The 20,644-nt window shown below is 39.1% G+C and overlaps 3 protein-coding genes across 10 annotated transcripts; 2 read left to right on the plus strand and 1 right to left on the minus strand.

Moving 5' to 3' along the window:
• The first annotated feature begins 825 nt into the window (after positions 1 to 825).
• Positions 826 to 7,464, plus strand: LOC135582345 (probable hexosyltransferase MUCI70). 7 transcript variants are annotated; one of them, XM_065105360.1, is made up of 8 exons: positions 826 to 1,135; positions 1,405 to 1,516; positions 1,582 to 1,764; positions 4,116 to 4,187; positions 4,262 to 4,458; positions 5,227 to 5,642; positions 5,736 to 5,920; positions 6,708 to 7,464. In XM_065105360.1, exons 2-8 carry the CDS (start codon positions 1,435 to 1,437, stop codon positions 7,076 to 7,078), a joined length of 1,506 nt encoding a protein of 501 aa, XP_064961432.1. In that variant the 5' UTR covers positions 826 to 1,135; positions 1,405 to 1,434; the 3' UTR covers positions 7,079 to 7,464. The 7 variants fall into 7 exon arrangements, with proteins under 7 accessions (XP_064961432.1, XP_064961431.1, XP_064961433.1 ...); XM_065105359.1 differs by having other exon boundaries at positions 826 to 1,083; XM_065105361.1 differs by having other exon boundaries at positions 826 to 1,059.
• Positions 7,465 to 8,173: 709 nt separating this feature from the next.
• On the minus strand, positions 8,174 to 12,119 carry LOC135609172 (protein ALTERED PHOSPHATE STARVATION RESPONSE 1-like). The gene is made up of 4 exons (XM_065102266.1): positions 11,122 to 12,119; positions 10,527 to 10,747; positions 9,229 to 9,452; positions 8,174 to 9,146 (listed from the first exon to the last, which is right to left on the minus strand). The coding sequence occupies exons 1-4, from the start codon at positions 12,041 to 12,043 to the stop codon at positions 8,318 to 8,320; spliced, it is 2,196 nt and encodes a 731-aa protein (XP_064958338.1). The 5' UTR covers positions 12,044 to 12,119; the 3' UTR covers positions 8,174 to 8,317.
• Positions 12,120 to 17,305: 5,186 nt separating this feature from the next.
• Positions 17,306 to 20,400, plus strand: LOC135582349 (aspartyl protease family protein 1-like). 2 transcript variants are annotated; one of them, XM_065105366.1, is made up of 10 exons: positions 17,306 to 17,774; positions 17,899 to 18,022; positions 18,310 to 18,548; positions 18,618 to 18,842; positions 18,953 to 19,088; positions 19,178 to 19,251; positions 19,334 to 19,433; positions 19,510 to 19,570; positions 19,776 to 19,847; positions 19,931 to 20,400. In XM_065105366.1, the coding sequence occupies exons 1-10, from the start codon at positions 17,485 to 17,487 to the stop codon at positions 20,155 to 20,157; spliced, it is 1,548 nt and encodes a 515-aa protein (XP_064961438.1). In that variant the 5' UTR covers positions 17,306 to 17,484; the 3' UTR covers positions 20,158 to 20,400. The 2 variants fall into 2 exon arrangements, with proteins under 2 accessions (XP_064961438.1, XP_064961439.1); XM_065105367.1 differs by having other exon boundaries at positions 18,313 to 18,548.
• The last annotated feature ends 244 nt before the right edge of the window (positions 20,401 to 20,644 follow it).

The raw sequence follows: 20,644 nt of genomic DNA on the forward strand, positions 1-20,644 counted from the left end.
ATATAATGATATATATAATTTAAGTTTAACAAAATGTTAAGGTCCATCTTGTTGAGAAAGAGGAAGTGATAGAGGTCGTAACGGCGGATGAAGGCAGAGAGGTAGAGGTAGGAGAGACGGGAGGCAGAGGTGAGAGAGAGATGAACCACTACGTTATAGGCATGACAGGTGGGGGTGCATGAGAGGATGAAATGGGAAGCGATGGGAACGAAGACGCCAAGGAGAAGGAAGAGGGACCAGGGAACCACTTCCTGCTTAGCATTAAACTGGTTAATGCACATATACCTGAGGCAGAACTAAAAGCTCTTGAGCTCGTCATCAGAGCGGGAGAGGTTGCATGCGTATGATGCCCTACTAAGCAATAACGGATTGGTGCTACTACTGGTCGTTACTTCTACGACGATGTGTTCTCCTATTATTAATGATGGTCTTAGTTTTTTTTAAATATTTAAATAAGTAGAACGTTAGTTAACTTACACTTGACGAGAGGGGCTTATATGTTATATTTTTTAAGATATAAAAGTTATTTTATATACAAATAAATCATAAGGGTTTGAGTGGTTCATTATCAAAACCACAAAGGTTAAAATTAACATTAATTATTTTTTAAATTTAAATTATATATTATTATATTAATATTTTTTTATAAGTCAGCATGTTACGTAAACAGACTTTAACGTATCTTAAGTTAGATTTGAAAAAGAAGACTTATATATTATATTTTTATAAAAAAAATATAAAAAATATTTTAGATATAAATAAACTATAACGGTTTAAATAGTTTACGATTATAGCACATCATCTGGTGGCGGTATCGTTGTTGGTCCGTGTTGTAGGCCTTCGGCCCAACAACGTGCGCTCTACGGAACAACAGAGACGGATGCGGATCCACAGCTTTCGATCGCCGACAACGGCGTCGCCTTCGATCTGCGTCGGTTCTCCCCTCTTCTCTTCACTGCGCTCTTCTCCACTCGAGTGGCACGCAGAACAGCTGAAGACGTGATTTGTGGAGTAAATCTGAGCCACTAGGCTTCGTACCGCTCGTTCTCTGCCTTCTCGGTTGAAGAAATCTGTTCTTGATCCGTGTGTTCTTGCTTCTCGTTTCATTTTTCTGTTCGATCTGTGCAAGAATTCTGTTCGTGATCCTCTCCCTCTCTAGGTTTCTGCCTTATTTCGTTGGATATGTCCAAGTGCCTTCTTGATGAAAAGAATCTGTTCTTGATCCGGTGGTTTTGCTTCTCGTTTCTTTGTTCGTTCGATCCTTCGGGTCCCTTGATCCTTTCCCTCTCTAGTTTTCTGCCTTCATTTTCGTTGTTCTATCGAGTGATTCCGATGGCTTATTGATGCAAGAGTTGTGTTCTTGATCTGCAAGTTCAAGAATCTAATACAACCTTCCCTCTATAGTTACAAGATGGAAGGCGGGAGTTAGGAAGAATGGAGACTGAAGCCCAGCGCTTGCTCTCCTTGCGAGCCTCTTATCGAACGGAGAGGGGTAATCGGAATGCTGCCACCAAAGGTTAGATGGATTGAATTTTCGTTCTGATTTTGCAGTCTGTTCTTAGAAGAGTTGGACTTTTGCAGATGCAGCCGATGAAACCGATGTCTCTGCCAACGGAAAGGGCATTAAAGATCCTCTGAAGATGGTCTGGCGGAGGGGTTTCATACGGTTGGTCCTCGTGTCAGCCATTGTGTGGATGCTGCTCATCCTTTTTGCCTTGCTATTTCATTTGTGGTCGTGTCATTCTTCTATTAGCTTCTTGTCAGGTAAATTCCTTTTTTTTTTTTGTTTTTCTATATAGGATTGGTTAATTAGTTGTAGAGTTTCTACTATGATATTGGAACTTCTTGGTCGATTTAATGTGCTGTGAGGAAAGTGAATGAATTATATTGATCTGCCTGATAAAATTTAGTAAATCTAGTGATTCTTGCTCTTTAAATTTTAGCTCTTATGCGCCTTGCATGCTTTCTTTTGTATTCTTGTGTTGTTATTAGAACAATCTCCCACCAATTTTTTCTTGAATGATGTAATGATGAACAAACTTCGTAGAAGACATTTTAGAATATTGCATCCTCTTGATCAACACATTCACGTTTTGGCTATTTCATTCAAATGGTGACAGCCTATTAATCAGTGAGCAGCTTTGGACTTTCTATGGAAGTAGCTTTGATCTTATTACTATTGCTGCCATGGTTTTGGTGGCATATTTGGAGCCTGGAATATTGACCATTCTGCTGCCACTAGAATATTAAATATCAAAGCATAAAAAATTAATCAAGTGTTATCATCAGACAACCGATGGAAGGTTTGTTAAAACCAAAAATCGACAATGCTTTTCTTGTAAAAATATTAGTTGACAATGCTTTTCCTGTAAAAAAAATTAGTATATATTTCTTGTCTATTAATGATTATTTAGTATAGACGCTGAAAAATGATGGTCCTTTACAAATTCAGGATGATAACTCTTTGAACAGCAAAAATACCACATATAATGTATGAGCCATCCCATCAAAGGAAAGCAAAGCTTAGGAAGTGTTGGGCAGGAGAGTCTAGTTGTTGGTGAATATATCATGGTCCAGAGGCATGTATGCTGACAGGTGTTACCTTAGATTTCCAGGTCTTGTTAACTTCTTTTGATTTATGTGTTGCTACATCTATGTGGATTTGACTTGGAAAACATTTGTATGGAAATATGAAATAGTGTGGCCTCGTTAGATGCTATTTATGCATGAACTATTGTCCATTGCTAATTAGTCATATTCGGGCTCTGATGGTAACAAAAAGCATCATGGCAAAAAAAAATAATCGAGTTACACCTGTATGTAACATGACCTGAAGAAATAAAATTTTCTGCATAGAATATTAATAACATTTTCTATGGATGCACTAGTGAAAAGGCCTGTATTTCATGCTTTTGAGAAACCATAGCCAAGACATATATAAGTGAATTACATTGTGGCTGACACTGAAAAAAATAATCATTTCAAGCTGGAGTTTTGAAGTCAAAATTCCAGCTTGTAACTATTATTTATGATTATTGGCGACTATTTAGATCTCTTTCAAATTTTGCCTCTTTTTATCTTCTCTTTTATAGCCAGTTGGCTTGCAGAATCATCTGATCCAGGTTGGGATTCAACAAGTACAACTGTCAAACCCTTGGTTTTCAGGGAATCAAAAAGGACCAGTTAATTTTGTCTGGTCTCATGCTTGTTTGACCAATCTCAGCTAAGTTTCAGTTATTCTCATCAGTCTGGCGAATTATCCATCACTTAAGCCCAATCGCTGCTATCCTACTAAATATGACCTATATCAATCAATTTTTAGCCAATCATACTGTTCCTAACTAAATTCAAATCTGTTCCTGATTTCCAATCATTTTCAAAAAAAAAAATCCGGAACCATGATTGACTTGGATGATCCAGCATATCCAAACCAATCCAGATCTAAATTTCATCATTCACCCCAAATCTTATCCTGATCCGGCAAACATTGTATTACATTCAGAATAATTGGTATCATTCAGAATTTGTGTGTACATAATTGGTATCATGTCAAAGGCCAACAGAAGGCATCCTATGTGAGGGATACTGCTTTCCATTAAATAAAGTAGTTCTTTCAGTGAACTTGATTAGCTGTGATCAGTCTTTAAACAGCTGTTTTAGACTTTGCCATATCATGGAAGAACCTAGTAGTAAACTACTAGCATATTATTTGTCAAGCACGAGTACAGATTGTTTCTTCATTTTATGCTGTTTTATAGAAAATAGTCAATACCATCATTTTCAAAAAAATACTGATGGTTGTGGATATGTACATGCACACACAAACATACGTATATATCTGTATAATGCATCATTGTGTCTGTAGATAGGTGCTCTCCACATATATACTTGCCTGTCATTTTATCAGCAGAATATCAACACTTGATTGATATTAGTTTATTGATGTTTATTCTCTTAACTTGTTTTTCCTACCTGCTTTGTTATCCAACCTTTTTTTATGATTTTCACTAATTCTCAGTCTTAAAATACCCTCCCTGAATGTAGGAACAAAAAAAAAAAAAAAACAATTCTAGATTTTACATACTTTAAGGTTTCTATTGCTCTCTTTTCTGCAGCTCTTTGTAAAAAAGACAGCAAAGTTCTTGGTATCTTAGACACAATGGGTCTCACTACCAAGCAACAACATCGTAAGACTACCTTAACATCTTCTATGCAAGACTTGGTATTGCCCACTTCTTAACTTTGCACTTTGCGCATGTAGGTTGCTCAATTCCTCTTATGGATGACCCAGATGCCATAGTCATTCCAAAGAGAACTCCCGATACCATCCCAAAATTTCTAAAATATGTATTGGAAGATGACCATGGAAATGCCAATGAGAAGTCTCAACCACTTTTTGGGGGACATCAGAGCTGGAAACAAAGAGAAAATAGTTTCAAACTGAATACAACTATGAAGGTGATTGTATAGTTGCATGTAATAGGTGTGGAAATCATCTTTACCGCACCTGTGTTTTGTCATTTTGAAATTCAATATTGCACAAAGGCATATTTGAACATGAGCAAGCATTTGCTATTACTCAGTAAGTGTGTTTTGAGCAGGCCTTACCTTCGTCCCGTTGAATATGTTGGCATCTTAAATTTTCATTCTTGTAAATCCATTATGATTATAATTCTAGAGAAAAAGAGGATGTGCTTGTTGGATTAAGATGAAATTTTCTGTAGCTATAATTCTTGTCCTTTTGCTATTAGTCCTTGTCCAATACTTTGCAGTGGCCTTGGCTTTGCTTTTGCATCGTAGTAAGTATCAACTTCAATAGCAACTGACTGACTTGGTTGAGTCAGTTAATTAAATTTTCTACATCCATTACAGCGACTATCTTAGAGAGGGAGAGAAGGAGAGAGATTATGTTGTGTAGTCAGAAATGGTGCAACTATTTTTCTACCACATTAGAAAATTTTCACAATTTGAGATATGCATATCTTGTAATGGGCCATAGAATAATGTATTAGCTAAACAACATAGGTTTCATCTTGCAAGCTGCAAGCCTTCACATGTGCATATCATTATGTGCAAGCATCTAAAATGTATATCTTGAACTTTTTTATATATGCAAGCAGTGAAAGAATTCTTAGCTTCATGATTGACATTCTTATTTATCCAGATGAATTTGATGATATCTTATCTTGGAGATTTTTATTTATTGTTTTTCTATTTGTTCTTTAGGTGCACTGTGGCTTTATGAAAAATGGAGGTGCAGAAATGGATGCTGTAGATGTGAAATATGCAAAGAAATGTAGGTTTGTAGTTGCCTCTGGCATTTTTGATGGGTATGACACTCCCCATCAACCTTACAACATAAGTCTTCGTTCCAGAAAGCTATTCTGCTTTCTGATGGTAGTTGATGAGGTCTCTCTTGATTTCATTAAGCAAAATGTAACTGTTAGAGAAGCCAGTGATGGAGGAAAATGGGTAGGTATTTGGCGCCTTGTGACACTACATCATCCACCATATGATGAACCTAGAAGAAATGGGAAGGTTCCGAAGATACTAACACACAGGCTGTTTCCTCAAGCTCAGTATAGCATTTGGATTGATGGGAAAATGGAGCTTTTAGTTGACCCATTGCTTATTCTAGAAAGGTGGGTTGTTTCTTCAACTGAATAACTGAGTAGTAAAATTTTCCTTTTTTTGTCTTTAGATTTCATGACTTCTGTATTCTGTGAACTCTGCAGATATCTCTGGCGGGGAAAGCACACATTTGCAATTGCTTGTCATAAACATCACAGGAGTATCTATGAGGAGGCAGATGCAATCAAGCGAAGGAAGCGGTATGCTCGGCCGCTGATCGATTTGCACATGAAGATTTACCACTATGAGGGAATGGAGCTATGGAGTCCAAAGAAAAGGACAATCAGTGGTAAGAACATGATATTTTTTCGGTGCCAGATATAATGACGATTACAATATTTTCATACACATTGATGAGAACATTCTTTCATGTTATTGCTCGTGATGACAGGTCTGACTTCTAAGTTCTGATAATCTTTGTCTCAGTAATTTCATTTTAAAGATGATGAAGATAACATTGTTAGTATGGCTTCATAATTACATAAAAACAAATTTTGTTAAATATTATGATTATCTAGAGATGGATATACTGCAAGTACAGTATATCTTTGGCCTATTCAGAAAGTGTTCCGTGGTTATCCTGTGACGATTTTCAATTTATTATCTTGATGATATCGGGATATTACTCTTTGTTTAGACTAAGAAGGCAATCTTTACATGTTTTATGATAGTAAAAAGCTTCAGTCGATGATGATTTAAGTCGTTAGGCAATGCTATAAACCAAGAACCTTCAGTTGGTGGAACTCCCATATCAATGCCTTGATTTTTTTTTTTTGTTATCTTTAACTGTTAAACTTGTTTGCGAAAAGCAAAGTTTTAACAGAGCAAGTGATTGAACATATATATTATACATCTTTTTATTTTTCTCGCCGATAGAGTCAATAGAAGTTGGAATTTAAATTGGCATGTGGAGCAATATCAATTCCCATCTCACATCATATTCCATTTGTGTCATAAAGATCTTATGTTAATCCGTCATGACTGTCTCGATAATAAATTTAAAGCTGCTAAAATAATATCTGGCGGCTTCTTTAACTTCAATGTATATTACTGATGAAAATTCCTGATGAATGCAGATGTACCAGAGGGTGCAGTCATAATACGGGAGCACACAACAATGACCAACTTGTTCAGCTGCCTTTGGTTTAATGAGGTCAATCTTTTCACACCGAGGGATCAACTTAGTTTTGGCTATGTGGTGTACAGATTAGAAGAGTTCAAGTTTTTCATGTTCCCCAACTGCGAATATAATTCATTATTCATATTGCACAGACACACCCGGGAACATTCTTCTGTTGTTGAGTGGGTTAAATCCCTAGATGAATTTAAGGGGAACAAAACTGGACTGAAAGAGAGTAGGGGAGGGCTAGGACTGTGGACACCATATCCAGGGGACCTCAACTCAGTCCAACTCCCTTCTGTCAAAAGAACATCACCTGCAGGGTGAACATGCAAAATTTACTCTCCTTTGGCTCTATCAGTAATTTTCCATCTCGGAGAACATTTTGCTGTCTTGTGTATCGTCCAACTTTTCGGAATGTTTCCGAGGACTTAAATTTTGCACTCACAGAGTTTCTGAGGTTGAAACAAATTTGAGGTGCACTAGAGGACTTCAATTTTGCAGATGTCTAGGTCATTGTTAATATTTCCATGGAATCTCCTTAAAAGGTAGACTCGAGGATAAAATGAGATGGGGAATTCCCTAATTGTTATCTTGTTGATGCATCAAGTTGCAGGTTATCAACCACCTTATACAACTGTGAGAGCACAGCTTATTATATATATTGATTCGTTCCATGCTTTGGAAAGATAAACAAAGGAGTGATTACCTTCTTTTTTGTTTTTTGGTGATGACTCTTTATCTTATATATGATTAGCTCCATGCTGAAATGTGACCTTTTGTTACTGGACAATCAAACATGAAAGCCTGCAGCAGCCAGCAGTACTGTTGAGCCCTTTATAGGACTCTGCGCATCACCTGTTCCTGTGCATCCCTCGAAGAAGGTACTCTTTTTTCTTCCGCTGTACTCTCCGTGTTTTCATCCTTTCTCATTTTGTAGAGCTTTTGAGTTCCGGGAAACCATGTCGCTATCGCCATACATATATAATACTTGGGTAGAATTCATACCTGAAATGATTTTGACTGCAGCTGGTAACCACCTCGAGCAATAGTGCCACAGAGACGACTGTTGTGTTGATCCTCTACCAACAAAATGCGACTTTAGGCTATGGAATGTTCTTCTTCTAGTCCTTCCTTTTTCACTCACTCGACAAAAAGATGCAAGAGGAAAAGAAGAGAAAGCATAAAATATGGTCCAACACAAGTACTGTCAGAAGAAAGCTTCTGTCCATCGACACTCTACTGTAAGTGTCAGCTCCTCACATGATATGCCATGTTATATTAGAAGGCAGATTGTGTTGACCAAACAAAACTCCGGCCCTTCACTCGAATGCTAAAAGGGTTAGAAAACTCTATCCAGCATTCAAACAATACTTACAACAATGGCTGCCCACCAAAATAACCCTGCTCCTACTATCTAACTACTACTTACATAAGATCTTAAGTTAGCAACTGGGATCTTAGCAAGGCCCACAAAAACTGGGGCAGCCAGAGCACCTAAAACAACTACACAATGTTGCCCTTAAGCCTGCACAAGTAGCCCAGACAAGAAGTTTCACCATCTTACTATCTGCTATTGACCTCCAACTCGGAGGAAGAGCCCTCCGTAAATGATGGTTTCCCGGTCGTCTCAATTGCTGCCTTTGCTTTCTCATTCCGTGATAGTAGTTCGTCGTAGAGTTTCAATGAATCCTTGGCAAACTCCGTGAGTGACTCAAAGGCACTGGCCAAGCCTATCTTGAATCCGTTTAGGGTGACTTCCTGCGTCGCCCGCATGCAATTGCGATGTTTTTCTTTCTCCATCTCCAGTTTCTTCCTGAGCATGTCGAGCATCTCTTTCTTACCGGCTAAATGTTCAGGTTCATTTTCTGACAGCTTTAGATCCAAGACCTTATCCTCTGCTTTCTGGACTGCGAGAACCCTGCGTTCGAGCTCCTTAGTGAGGGCATCCACTTTCTTCTTCTGTTGTTGTTCCTCTACTTGCTTAACCGATAAGAACCTCACGGTTCTGGCGAAACTTCTCATGCTATATGTTACGGCACTGTCACGCAACTTCCCCAGTGAGGTCGACCACTGGTGACAGATGACAACTAGAGGTGGGCCGCTAGCCATATGAGAGAGTGAGGATCTAGTCCGAGAGTAGAATTCCATGTCAGGTAAGATGAACTTCGACAGCCACCCATCAAGAGCTTCAACATATGCCTTCTGCGCTGAAATGTAACCTCTAAAGTATCTCCTCCAGTGATGAAGCTCAGCGACCAGGGTGAGCGTTGCAAGTCGCTGTGAATCGTTGCTATATTTTCCATAAGAAGGGCACGTGAATAAGTTTACTTCAAACATGATTTGCTTCTGGGCTTCATGCGATTCGAGCATTACCTTCCAAGACCCCATTAGACTGCACAAAATGAGAAGAAGAATCAGAAAGAAAACAAAATAAACTATGCAACAATTCCCATATTAGTAGCTGGCTACTGTACCCTTGTAGAAGCTCAATGATCTGCGGCTGCAATTCTTCATCCCTCAATTTCTGTATCCTTTCAGCGATCGATTCGACTGCACGCAATGCTACCCAGATTCTTGAATAAAGGTCTCTTACAGCAGCCCTCGTCTTGTCAACCGATCGTGATTCGACTCCCTTCGCATTCTGATTTCTTAGCTGCAAGCATTTCTTCTCGTATGCCTGCCGTATTTGATCTCCAGCCTAAAGATTAACGAGATGCTATGCATTACATTAGCTAGTGGAACCTTGCTAGAAGAAACAATAGAAAAACCTACATTGAGCAAATTTGACTTTATGGAATATCAAATTTCACAAATTACGCGACATCAAGATTTAAGAGATGCAGTGAACCTTCTAATAGTTCCTGTCATGCTAAACATTTGTAAGCTCTCTTGTGGTGCATAATGATGACATGCTAAACATCTGAATGGAATAACCAGACATTTAGTTGATATTACCGGAAGAACATCAACTAAACGTACATTTGGAATACAAGCGAACAAAAGTTTGAAAGCTGTGAGGCTTATGAGGTGGAGAAAAAAAAGAAAAACTCGGGAAATGGAACTATTAGTATTGACAAATACTGTGCATGTGGACTATGAGAATATAGGTAACAGAATATAGTCTCTGGATATGAATTGGTGGTATACATATAACGCAAGAGCACCAACACTATTTGGATGAGGCAATGCAAACTTATCAATCACAACTCTAGAACATAATGCCTTATCAAAGCCAAACTGTTGTTAGGACCAAGAGTCTGTTATACGCAACTCTTGAGTGAACTAATGCTGAAGCAATAATATGAAGACTGGTGCCTGTTTTTGGAGATCCCTAGTTTAGAGATGAGTCAGTCATTCGTACGATAAGGAGCTTATGCAAGAAGTTGTCATCTTGAACTTAATCAACCAACTTTTATGGGGGCCTACATGAAAATATTCATTTTATGGTTGGCTGGGCTGTTCTAGGAAGGACAGAATTGTTTCTACAAACCTAAGTTGACAATAAATCTCAGATAATTCAAGAGACCGAAAGAGTTCAATGTGTTCTGTAAGAGAATTATGTTCTAGGAAGGACAGAATTATGTACTGTAAGAGAGCCATCAGTACATAAAACCATAACTTTTCCATTGTAATTACCGTTCTAAACTTCATTACATGTATTTCTGTTTGCAGCTACACGATTCGCCAGTCACAGTAGCAATACCCAAAGCTAATTCATAAGATCAGCAAGCATAAAAAACATGAAGATCCATAAAATAGTGAACAAAGTTACCTTCACTTCTTCATATAGTTTCTTCTCCCAAGCATATAATCTTCCAAGAGTCTGTGAGTGGCTTCCTGATTCCATTCCACCATAATCATCGAAAAGGTCACTCTTACTTTCCGACCATGTTGTACTACTAGAGCTCGACGCAAGGTGACTCCAATAGGATGAAGATAACGACGAAGGAGACCGATGCCATGTGATGGCTTGTATCATTTTCGACGAATTCTCTGAATCAACAACGGTGTCAAACAAAGTAAGTCATACAGTGAGATGCACCCTGAACTCGAAACAAATGTAGCATAACTCAATCATATAAGAGGCTCAAAATTGTCAATCATAGCAAATTGCATGTAACGTGATAATGAACTTGCATATGCTAGAAAAATATATTACCATATGCAGTCAATCAAAGCATGATTTTTTTTATGAACAATGATGCAAATCATTACCAATACCTGAGGAGAAAGAACCCTAAGGCGCTACTGGATGAGGTAAACTTGACTGAGAAGAAAATACTACAATGTATCTTTAAGTACTCATGAAAAGCAAGAACTTTTCGGCATCAGCATTTCGGAGGTAGAGGAAGACAGAAAGGAATCACCTTTAATCTCCTCAAGCCCAGATTGGAGGAGAACCATGTTGGCCTCCAGCATCCTTGAGACCTCTTTGCCGGAATCATGAGCCCTGATGAAGTGATCCTCCACATCCCTCAGCGCTTGAAGCAACTCTCGACCGCTCCCGTGCATCTCCGCCACCGCCAAACCCTTCTCTTCCCCTCCTCCGCTGCTGCTGCCAGCCACTTCAACCTGCACTCTGCCGTCACAGTGTCCCTTGTCCTCTGCACCCAAAGCTACCACCTTTTCACTCTCCTCTGTCGTTTTCCTGTCTTCCACTTCCTCCAGCTCCGGGATGCCCTCCTCCTCCCTCACCAGCCTCAAGTCCTCATCTGAGCTCCGGTCCAGGGACCCCACCATCGCCACAGCCTCCACCGTCGTTTGCATTCCGTCGAACGGGTTAAAGAAGTCCCACCCGAACACCTCCGGGGACGGGGACGGCGGCAATGGCGCCGCGGCCGAGAAGAAGTACCCAAACCCCATCTCCCCTCCCCTTCCGTCCTCCTGCTCTTCGGCCACCCCCGTCGCTTCCACGCCCTCTACGTCATCATCAGAGCTGGAATCCGACGACGGGGAAAGCGGGAGAGAACCTGGGCACTCCAAAGATTCCGCATTTGCCTCGCGCGGCGTGTGGGGAAGGAAGGCGGAGGAGGAGGAGGGAGGGGACGGGTCGACGTCGGCGTCGGGAAGGGTGACGAGGATGGCGGTGGGCGCAGAGTGGCGGACGACGAAGAGGTCGATGGCGGAGGCGACAGCGTTGAGGGAGCGGACGTAAGCGGCGTGGGCTGCAGCGAGGGCGTACCGCCGCTCCACCGCCGCCTTGAGAAGCCGCTTCCGCTCCCGGCAAAGCGCCACCGGGTCGTCCTCCTCGCCGCTACCGCCGAGCCTCGAGGTGGCGCAGCCCCCCATCTCCCCTGCGCTTGATACGGAGGACGAAAGCGAGCGGGGCTTAGAGGAGGGTTTAGAGGACAGGAGCAGTGTATGGAGTTTTGGGAAGGAGTGAGTGAGTCAAAGTCAAAGGTGAAGAGTGTGAGAATGTGAACAAAGAGGTGTTTACATCTCAAAGCTCCAAAATTGATACTTTTGGGAAGACAAATCTTTTAAGTAGAATTAGTAATTAATGCACTATCAAATGATCTTTGTGGAAATGTTATCAAATACACACACAAAAAAATAGTGTTTATGGTTGAATGTGCATTTATAAGGTAAAAAATATATGATTATTGTGGGAGGAGAAAATAAATCCTATACTAAAAAAAGAAAAGAAGAAATAGAATTAGTAGTTGATTTAATATCAAATAATTTTGGGGGGAAATGTTACCAAAATATATAATGAATTAGGGTTTATAAATTTGGGTGTGCATCTCTAATGTAAAAAAATTGGATTGTTAACTAAAAATGTTTATTTAGTATCAAATAATTTGAAGGGAAATCTTATTAAAAATATGACATGAATTTATTAATGTAGGAGGAGGAGAGAAATCATATGGTTTGTTTGAGTTAGGGTTTGTGATAGGGGGGTGTAGGATTCTTATATTAAAGAGTTTAGGGGCAGTAGGCAATTAAATTATTGTTATGAAGACATCTTAGTGGAGTGAGTTAGGGTTTTCCCTAATGCTAAGTATCACTAGGAAGATGCAAGCAACAAATGACATGTGTGTTGGTGTTTAGGTTGCTATTTCACAGAGGGATATGTGATGGTGATGGTGATGGGTGGGCAAGTTCATCAACCACTGAAAACACATGTTAAAGGGTTATTTGCTGCTATATTTAACTTAGATAGATCTCTTAGAACATATATATTTGTTCTTTAAATCTATAGGTGTTTAGTTGTCACTTCATTTGTATTCAATGTGACTTATGACTTCCTTTTAGGATATTTGTGGAAATTTTGATGGATTAGAATAAATTGTAGGGTTATTTTTTTCTTTTTCCAAAGGTAGGTTAGTTTTCATTTTTCCCTTTTAATTTTTTTAATAGCTTAAATATCGTTTATCGTAATCATCATCTTCTTCGGATGAATATTTATTGATTATTATTTTCTGTCCCTATCCAATTATCTCATTTTTTTAGTTATGAGATTGTGTCATTTGGACTATATCATTATTATAGCGAAAGAATAAAAAGATAACAACGATAATGACGAAGAGTATTTAAGATATTAAATAAAAAAATATCAAATGAAAAAGCTAAAGGTCAAATATTTTTTGAAAATAGTCAAAATTAAATATATTTTTTTTAAAAAAAATATCTAAAATTATATCTTCACCCTTTGTGATCACGTATCTTTCGACTAATATTCATCTCCCATCAAAATATTCATCTCCCTTCTTTTAGTTTCCAAGGATTTGACAATTTAATCTTAAATCTTGTGATATTGACAAAGTATTATTTACATACATAGGTATGTATTTATCCTTTGTTAAGTTAAAAAAATGGACAAAAGATAAGAGATTTCATTACCAAATTATGAGGGAAAATATATTTATTATTTTTATATTAAGTTCTTAACACTCAATTTTTTACTATAAAAGCATCTAAATTTATATGGACAAGCATTACTCTCTTTTCAAATTTCTAAAATATTTCCAAATAATAACTCTCTCATCTTTTAATATTAATTTATTTATTTTCTTGTTTAGTATTTGGACGAGTGATTCTAATATCAATTTAAGAAAATAAAATTTCCATTAATCGTATAGAAAAGAAAACAATACTATTAAAAACTATTTTAACCACTAAAAGCTTTCATCCTTTTTCATCTTTGGTATAACATAATATTATCGTTATAATAACAATAATAATAGCAAATGAATGAAGAAAAGAATTTTCGAACAACACTAATTTAGTAACAAATATGTTTCTCTTGAATACGATAAATCACAACAATACGGTTTTACTTTCAATAAGTCGAATCGAATTTGACATGTTGTATCGACAACATCATCATCGTCTTTTTTCTTCTTTCCTACTATACTAAGTTACTAAAAGAAAATACAATGATGTAATTTATCACTCATTTAAATTATTTTAGTTGAAATCAATTTTAATTTCAATTTAGATGTTAAGATTATTGGAAATAATCAAGTCGATTATTCATGTGTATGAGTCAGATTATATATATTAAGTTTGATCTTTTAATCTTGATGGGATTGACTCGGATTCATCAACAAATGATGTGCACTCTAGAGATCTCGAAAACCTTCTGATCCCCTCCGAGCAATCCAAGAACAGAATCTCTCGGGACAGAGCAGAAGCTTGAAGATTCACAGGAAGCTCTCAAATGAACAGTTCCAACTCTATCCCCCGCCCATTTTTCCAAGGAAAAGCGGTGCCTGTTCTTGACAGCAAGTGGTCTCGGGTTTGGGCCGTGCAGTGCAGTCATGGCGGCAGCAGCAGCAACGGGGCGGTATTGTTAGAAACAGCACAGGGAAACGTTGTTGCTGCTGATGAAGTGCGTGCACAGTGATGAAGCAGAAGCAGCAGCAGCACCACCTCTGATGTGGTGGAGGAAGCTGTCGGTTGGCCCTTCTGCTACTGCTTGTCCTCTTCTGCTGCTGCGGTGTGCTCTTCCAGCGTGCATGCGAAGCTGTGCGGCAGTCGCAGAGGGAGGCATCGGTTGGGTTTTCCGAGAAGAGGCAGCGATAGGTGGATTCCAATTCTGTATGGCTCCAATGCATAGGAGATTGTGAACGTGTTTCTAATTCATACTGCAAAGCACAATAGTTAATGCTGTTTTAGACGAATTATTGATGGATTTATTAGGTTTTATGCCCGGAAAAAAGGTTCAGAAATCGCAAGACATATATGAAATTTTATATTCATAATATGTATACTCAAAATCAAAATCAAAGTATTGGTTTTGATTTTGGAAATAGGTCGGATCGGATCGAATCGGAGTAAGTCATATTCGTCCGAATAAATTATGAGATGGGGAAGGAATGATAGAAAAAGATACATAATATTTTATCTATTTAAATGTACTATAATAGTGTCTTAGATTCATTTATTAAAGATCGATGACTTAAAATATATCCAATATATCTTTAAAAAAATACCCCCTAACTTTGACTTGAAAATATTGAACTCGAAAGATTACGGATCAAATCTCGTCTTAATCGCTTACCTTTTGAAAAACAATCGATTAGCAATGCTTCTCGTATTAGCTCTTTTTACAAGTATGAAATACCAAATAATATGTATAGTCTTTAGCTTATTTTGCGATAAATTATTTTGAAAATAATTCAAGTATTCCATTAATTTTTTAATGTTCACCTAAATTCATATAGTAGACATTAGCGATGGATCACTTAAGTTCTTAAAAAATATATACTAAATCTTTTTATATTAAAATAAAACCTATAAACTCGAATCTTTCGAGTCTACTATGATGATGATATTTGGAAGATTTGTAATACATAAACCTATAAATTTGTAATACATCAAAATGAAAAATGCATTTGGAAGATTTGGTCAACTTAAATATGATGAGCAACAGAGATTGATGGATCATTAGAGGCAAACACCAAAGTAGCATTAGTTAAAGCAGATAAGAGGAGGAAGAGGAGGAGGAAGATGGAGATGGGGACATCACAACTACCACTAGCGACCTCTAATCTTTTTCTTGTCACGCGTCTTCCCGTCCACGAAGCCGCCATGCATCTTCTTATCATCTCTCACCTCTTCTCTTCCTTCCTTCCTTCCTTCCTTGGACTCCAGACTTTGAACCGGCCGAAGCATTGGATTCACATACACCCCGCGTAATAACGTGTGACTTCTTCTTCCTCCTCCGTTGAGGTGGCCGTGCTGGTCAAGTTGGAAATAATGCTGTGGGTTTCCGTCCCTCTCACAAGCAATAACCATGACTTCTCTCACCAGTTCATACGCATCCTCGTTGACTTCCATGCTGATGACATCGACTTCATTATGTTCTCTCTCATCAATTGACTAGTTTTATCGTGAGCCATGTGAGGCAACTCCGTGAGACGTGGGCTTTGGGTTGTCCAGTGGATGCCATGCACCAGAGAGAGAGAGAGAGAGAGAGAGAGAGAGAGAGAAGTCAATACATAGTAGTCAATTGGTGGTGATCATGATGATAAGATCAAACACAAGTTGATATAGTCACATATATTAACTTAAAGCTAATAATTTTTTGCTTATTTAAGTCACTTATTTTAGTGGTCATTCAGATGAGAGTTTTGGAAGATATATCTAAAACTATTTATTGGTTGATCGATTTAATTGTGCCATCATTTGGCCTAAATTGTCATATTGGACTAAATTAAACCAAATAAAATATAATGTTATTTTTAGCTCCATATTAAATAATTAATATATTTTTTTTTAAAAATAATAATTTTAATAAGTAAGTCTTCAGTACATTACCATCAAATCAATATTTAAGATATAATCATGTTTTTAAGTATTATAATACTTTGGAGGAATACAGATTTGTTATTTGAAATTTAACTCTCTTTTTTTTTGTTTCCTTGAATTCAAGCCAAACCCTAATATATATTTATATATGTCTAATCATGTCAATGATACATTGTTTTATTCATATTGAAGCAAGGATAGCAAACTTAGCCTTAAAAAACCAATTTACATTAAGAACATTTTTGCACCCATGTGGGCTCATATGGCATGGATCACTATAAAATTCATTTGTAATATATAATAGTTTTCATTAAAAAAAAAGTGTAGTTCTTCTTCCATATTTGATTAATATAATGCACATATCACATATTTTACCTTATAATAATAATACCACTACACATTGGTCCAATAAGGAGTATCATTGCATGCTACCATTCTAAATTATTTTGGTTGCTCCAATCAAAGAGTTGGAAGAACCAATAATAAGCTGATACAATGATTTAAGCCACATTGTTCTCATCTTTTTGATGCATTAAATGATAAATGTCTGTATCATTTATTGGTGGATTGATGCTTCTGTTAACTTAGTAGGTTTCATATGAAGAATCGTATGAAACAAAGCCTTCTATTCAAATGTTGACTGGCCTTCATTGGTGTCACGAAGTCAAAGTAAGCTGCCAGGAAATCCAGGTTTGACCGACTCAGAAGACTTTTGGCGTCGCAGTCAACCCTCTCGACCAACGAACGGAGGGGAGCTCTGCGCCTGCATCATCCCTACAAAACACATCGCATCCGTTTAGTACGTGAAGGCTCATGTGGTCAAGTCTGCGACGACGAGTTCTCTACGACAACTCCCGTTCACTTTGGGTGTTGCCAGAGCTTTAAGAGGCCTTCGACGCCTTCCCGTATACTGTGCTCCTTCCTTCCTTCTTCTCTGAGTCTGTTCTCCTGATCGCCTCTCTTCCCCAGTCAACATGGCCCGTCTCTGGCTGCTGCTCCTCGCTGCCCTGCTGACAGCGGCGGGGTCGGACGCCGCCGGGATCGGCTTCGAGTTCCACCACCGGTTCTCCGACCGCGTGCGGCAGTGGGCAGAGGACCGCGCCATCCCCGGCGCCTGGTGGCCCCAGAAGGGCACCGCGGAGTACTACGCCGCCCTCGCCCACCACGACCGCGCCCTCCGCGGCCGTTCCCTCGCCGACGCCAGCGCTTCCGAGCTCACCTTCGCCGACGGAAACGCCACCTTCTTGCTCAGTTCCTTGGGATTGTAAGCCCTCTGTTAATCTCAGCTCCTTCACTCCATTTTCTCTGAGGTTTGGGACCTAAATCAGAGTTGGGATTTTGATGGCGATCCGCGTGTTTCTTCTCCTCTTGTTTGGATCGGGAATCAGCTTGCATTACGCGGTCGTCGAGCTGGGGACTCCGAACGTGACGTTCTTGGTGGCGTTGGACACCGGCAGCGATCTCTTCTGGGTGCCCTGTGATTGCCAGCAGTGCGCCTCCACCCATCTCGTCGTAAGCCTCTTGAATCTAACCCATCTTTTTCTTCTTGTCTTGTTGCGATTGTACCTCGGAAACACTGATCGAACACCATCTCCACTCTCACAACATCTCCTCTATTGTTCCTGCTGCTGCATGATTCACAGAACATCATGCAGTAGTTTGTGATCATCCAATGGAACTAACAGAGGTAGTAACAATTGATATTTTGTGCTCCGATCATACCACCATTTATCGATGTTTCTGTCATCGTCATCAAGAATCTCGGTGCCTATGTCTCATGTTATGAACTCAAATTGCAGCAGGGCTTGGAGTTGAGCGTATACAGCCCCAGCAATTCATCAACGAGCCAAAAGGTCCCCTGCAGCAACAGCTTATGCGACAACCAAAACGCGTGCACCGGAACAAACGACAGCTGCCCTTACAATGTTCAGTACTTATCCGCTAATACTTCATCTTCTGGATTTCTAGTAGAGGATGTTCTGTACCTGACGACGGAGGACGCGACTCCACGGATTGTTGAAGCACCAATCGTGTTTGGGTATGTTGCCTTCGATCAGTACGATCAGCTTAGGATTTAAGTGGGTTCTAATCTCCATTAATCCTGCAGATGTGGAGATAGACAGAGTGGTGCATTTCTAGATGGTGCAGCTCCCAATGGTCTGTTTGGGCTTGGAATGGAGAAGGTGGCAGTCCCCAGCATTCTATCAAGCAAAGGATTCACTTCTAATTCCTTCTCCATGTGCTTTGGAGAGGATGGTGTTGGGAGAATCAATTTTGGAGACAAAGGCAGCTCAGATCAGCAAGAAACTGCATTCTTCATCGACAACAGACAGTGAGTCTCCTTGTGTTTGCTTTCATGTTGTTGAGATCGAATCGTATGTTCCTCGAATCATTCAGCAGATCCCGTTCATCTAATGTTCTTCTGCATATATGTTTCTGTAGCCCATCTTACAAAATCAACATGACTGGAATTGCGGTCGGAAATAGTTCTACTGACATGGTGTTCGATGCAATTGTTGATTCGGGCACTTCCTTCACATCCTTGGCTGATCCAATGTATACGTACATCGCCGAGAACGTAAGCTACTGATCGCGGTTCCGAAATCCGAATTCTACTCGATCAATAATCTTCTTCTGTCTCATGTTTCTTTCTCCTTCTTTCGACAGTTCAATGCACAAATAAAGGAGAAACGATACAAATCCGAATCGAACTCCACATTTGAGTATTGCTATGAACTCAGGTAACTCTTATCTGCACAAGAAACAGATACATGCTGACATTTAATCTCAAGGAGATCATCTAATGCATAACACATGCTGCAGCCCCGGGCAAACTTCGGTTTTGTTGCCTGTGATAAATCTAAAAACACTTGGTGGAAGTGTCTTCCCTGTGAACGACCCAATTATCTCTGTCCTAGGACCGGTAAATCTATAAAGATATCATCTATGTTTATTCTAATCTGCTGTGGATACTTACATTTCTTCTGTGTGTCATGCAGGCAAATCAAACTATATATTGCCTCGCTCTTCTGAAGTTTTCTGGAGTCAATTTAATCGGGCGTAAGATTTCTCTACGCCTTTCATGCATGTCCAAGTGTTTTGGTTTCTGAGACGATATTGTTCATGTTTAATCTTTATAGCAATTCATCAAACACGCTGTTTGATTACAGAATCTTCTTATGTGCATCTTTCTAGACTAGATTTGCAACTCTTTATTTCCAGTTCGATTGTATCTGACATGAGTTCATGGGGATACCCTCTGCAGAGAACTTCTTATCGGGGCTTCGCGTGGTCTTCGACCGAGAAAGGCTCGTTCTGGGGTGGAAGAAGTTCGATTGTAAGTTGTGATTCCATTGACATTTCGTCGAACACATCGATTCCGAAGCAAATTTGAGTGATATGGGAATTGTAATGACTCAGGCTACACTGTGGACAACTCCACCGCTCTGTCCACGCCCACCTCGTCCCCATCAAATGCAGTTGCTCCTGTGCCGAGCAGCTACACTCAGGAGATGACAAAGACAGACCCAAATGCGGCTCAGGTGCCGGCGAGGAGTCCTCCGTCGAACTATTCACCGCATTCCAAGGCCATGTCAAATCTCTCCCCGGTGGTGTTGCTGATGCTCTCTCTGGCTCTCCTCTGGTGATCATTCTCCTTCTGACTGCTATAAGCCTTGTAAGCTTTACCAGCCACACAGGAATGCACACGAAGAGATCGATGGTTATAGATTTTTCTTAATTTTTATTATGTTTTTATTCTTTCGAATAATCCTATGTTTATATTGCAATCGATACCGTAGAGAGAGATTGTCTTGAATAATTTCATAATGGAGAATTGTGTGTTCTTGTGAAATTTTAAATTACAGAAAAATAAATAGTTTTTATTTTCAGTGTTTGGTATAGAGAAAAAATATTTTGAAAAAGTAAAAAAAAATAGTTTTTTTTAATTATCTGAGGTGAAAATTGATTTTGAGTCAAACAAGATCCCCTTTTGTGTTTGTCTCAGTTCAATCTAAGCTAATAATTTGTGTGTCCGAGGGTATTGAACCCATCAAAATTATGTCGAGATATTCCTTATAAATGTTCTTTAGATGTTTAAGTTACTCGGAATTCAGAAGAATATTTAAGTATGTC

Source organism: Musa acuminata, chromosome BXJ2-4, assembly GCF_036884655.1.
Source record: "Musa acuminata AAA Group cultivar baxijiao chromosome BXJ2-4, Cavendish_Baxijiao_AAA, whole genome shotgun sequence".
Classification (NCBI taxonomy): Eukaryota; Viridiplantae; Streptophyta; class Magnoliopsida; order Zingiberales; family Musaceae; genus Musa; species Musa acuminata.

Coding starts and splice junctions, on each gene's coding strand:
- LOC135609172 (XM_065102266.1), bottom strand. CDS start 12,043: ATGGGGGGCTGCGCCACCTCGAGGCTCGGCGGTAGCGGCGAGGAGGAC. Junction 9,453..10,526: donor AACTATATGAAGAAGTGAAG/GTAACTTTGTTC, acceptor GTTAATCTTTAG/GCTGGAGATCAAATACGGCA. Junction 9,147..9,228: donor ATCATTGAGCTTCTACAAGG/GTACAGTAGCCA, acceptor CATTTTGTGCAG/TCTAATGGGGTCTTGGAAGG.
- LOC135582345 (XM_065105360.1), top strand. CDS start 1,435: ATGGAGACTGAAGCCCAGCGCTTGCTCTCCTTGCGAGCCTCTTATCGA. Junction 5,643..5,735: donor CCATTGCTTATTCTAGAAAG/GTGGGTTGTTTC, acceptor TGAACTCTGCAG/ATATCTCTGGCGGGGAAAGC. Junction 5,921..6,707: donor AAAGAAAAGGACAATCAGTG/GTAAGAACATGA, acceptor TGATGAATGCAG/ATGTACCAGAGGGTGCAGTC.
- LOC135582349 (XM_065105366.1), top strand. CDS start 17,485: ATGGCCCGTCTCTGGCTGCTGCTCCTCGCTGCCCTGCTGACAGCGGCG. Junction 18,549..18,617: donor GAAGCACCAATCGTGTTTGG/GTATGTTGCCTT, acceptor TTAATCCTGCAG/ATGTGGAGATAGACAGAGTG. Junction 18,843..18,952: donor TTCTTCATCGACAACAGACA/GTGAGTCTCCTT, acceptor ATGTTTCTGTAG/CCCATCTTACAAAATCAACA.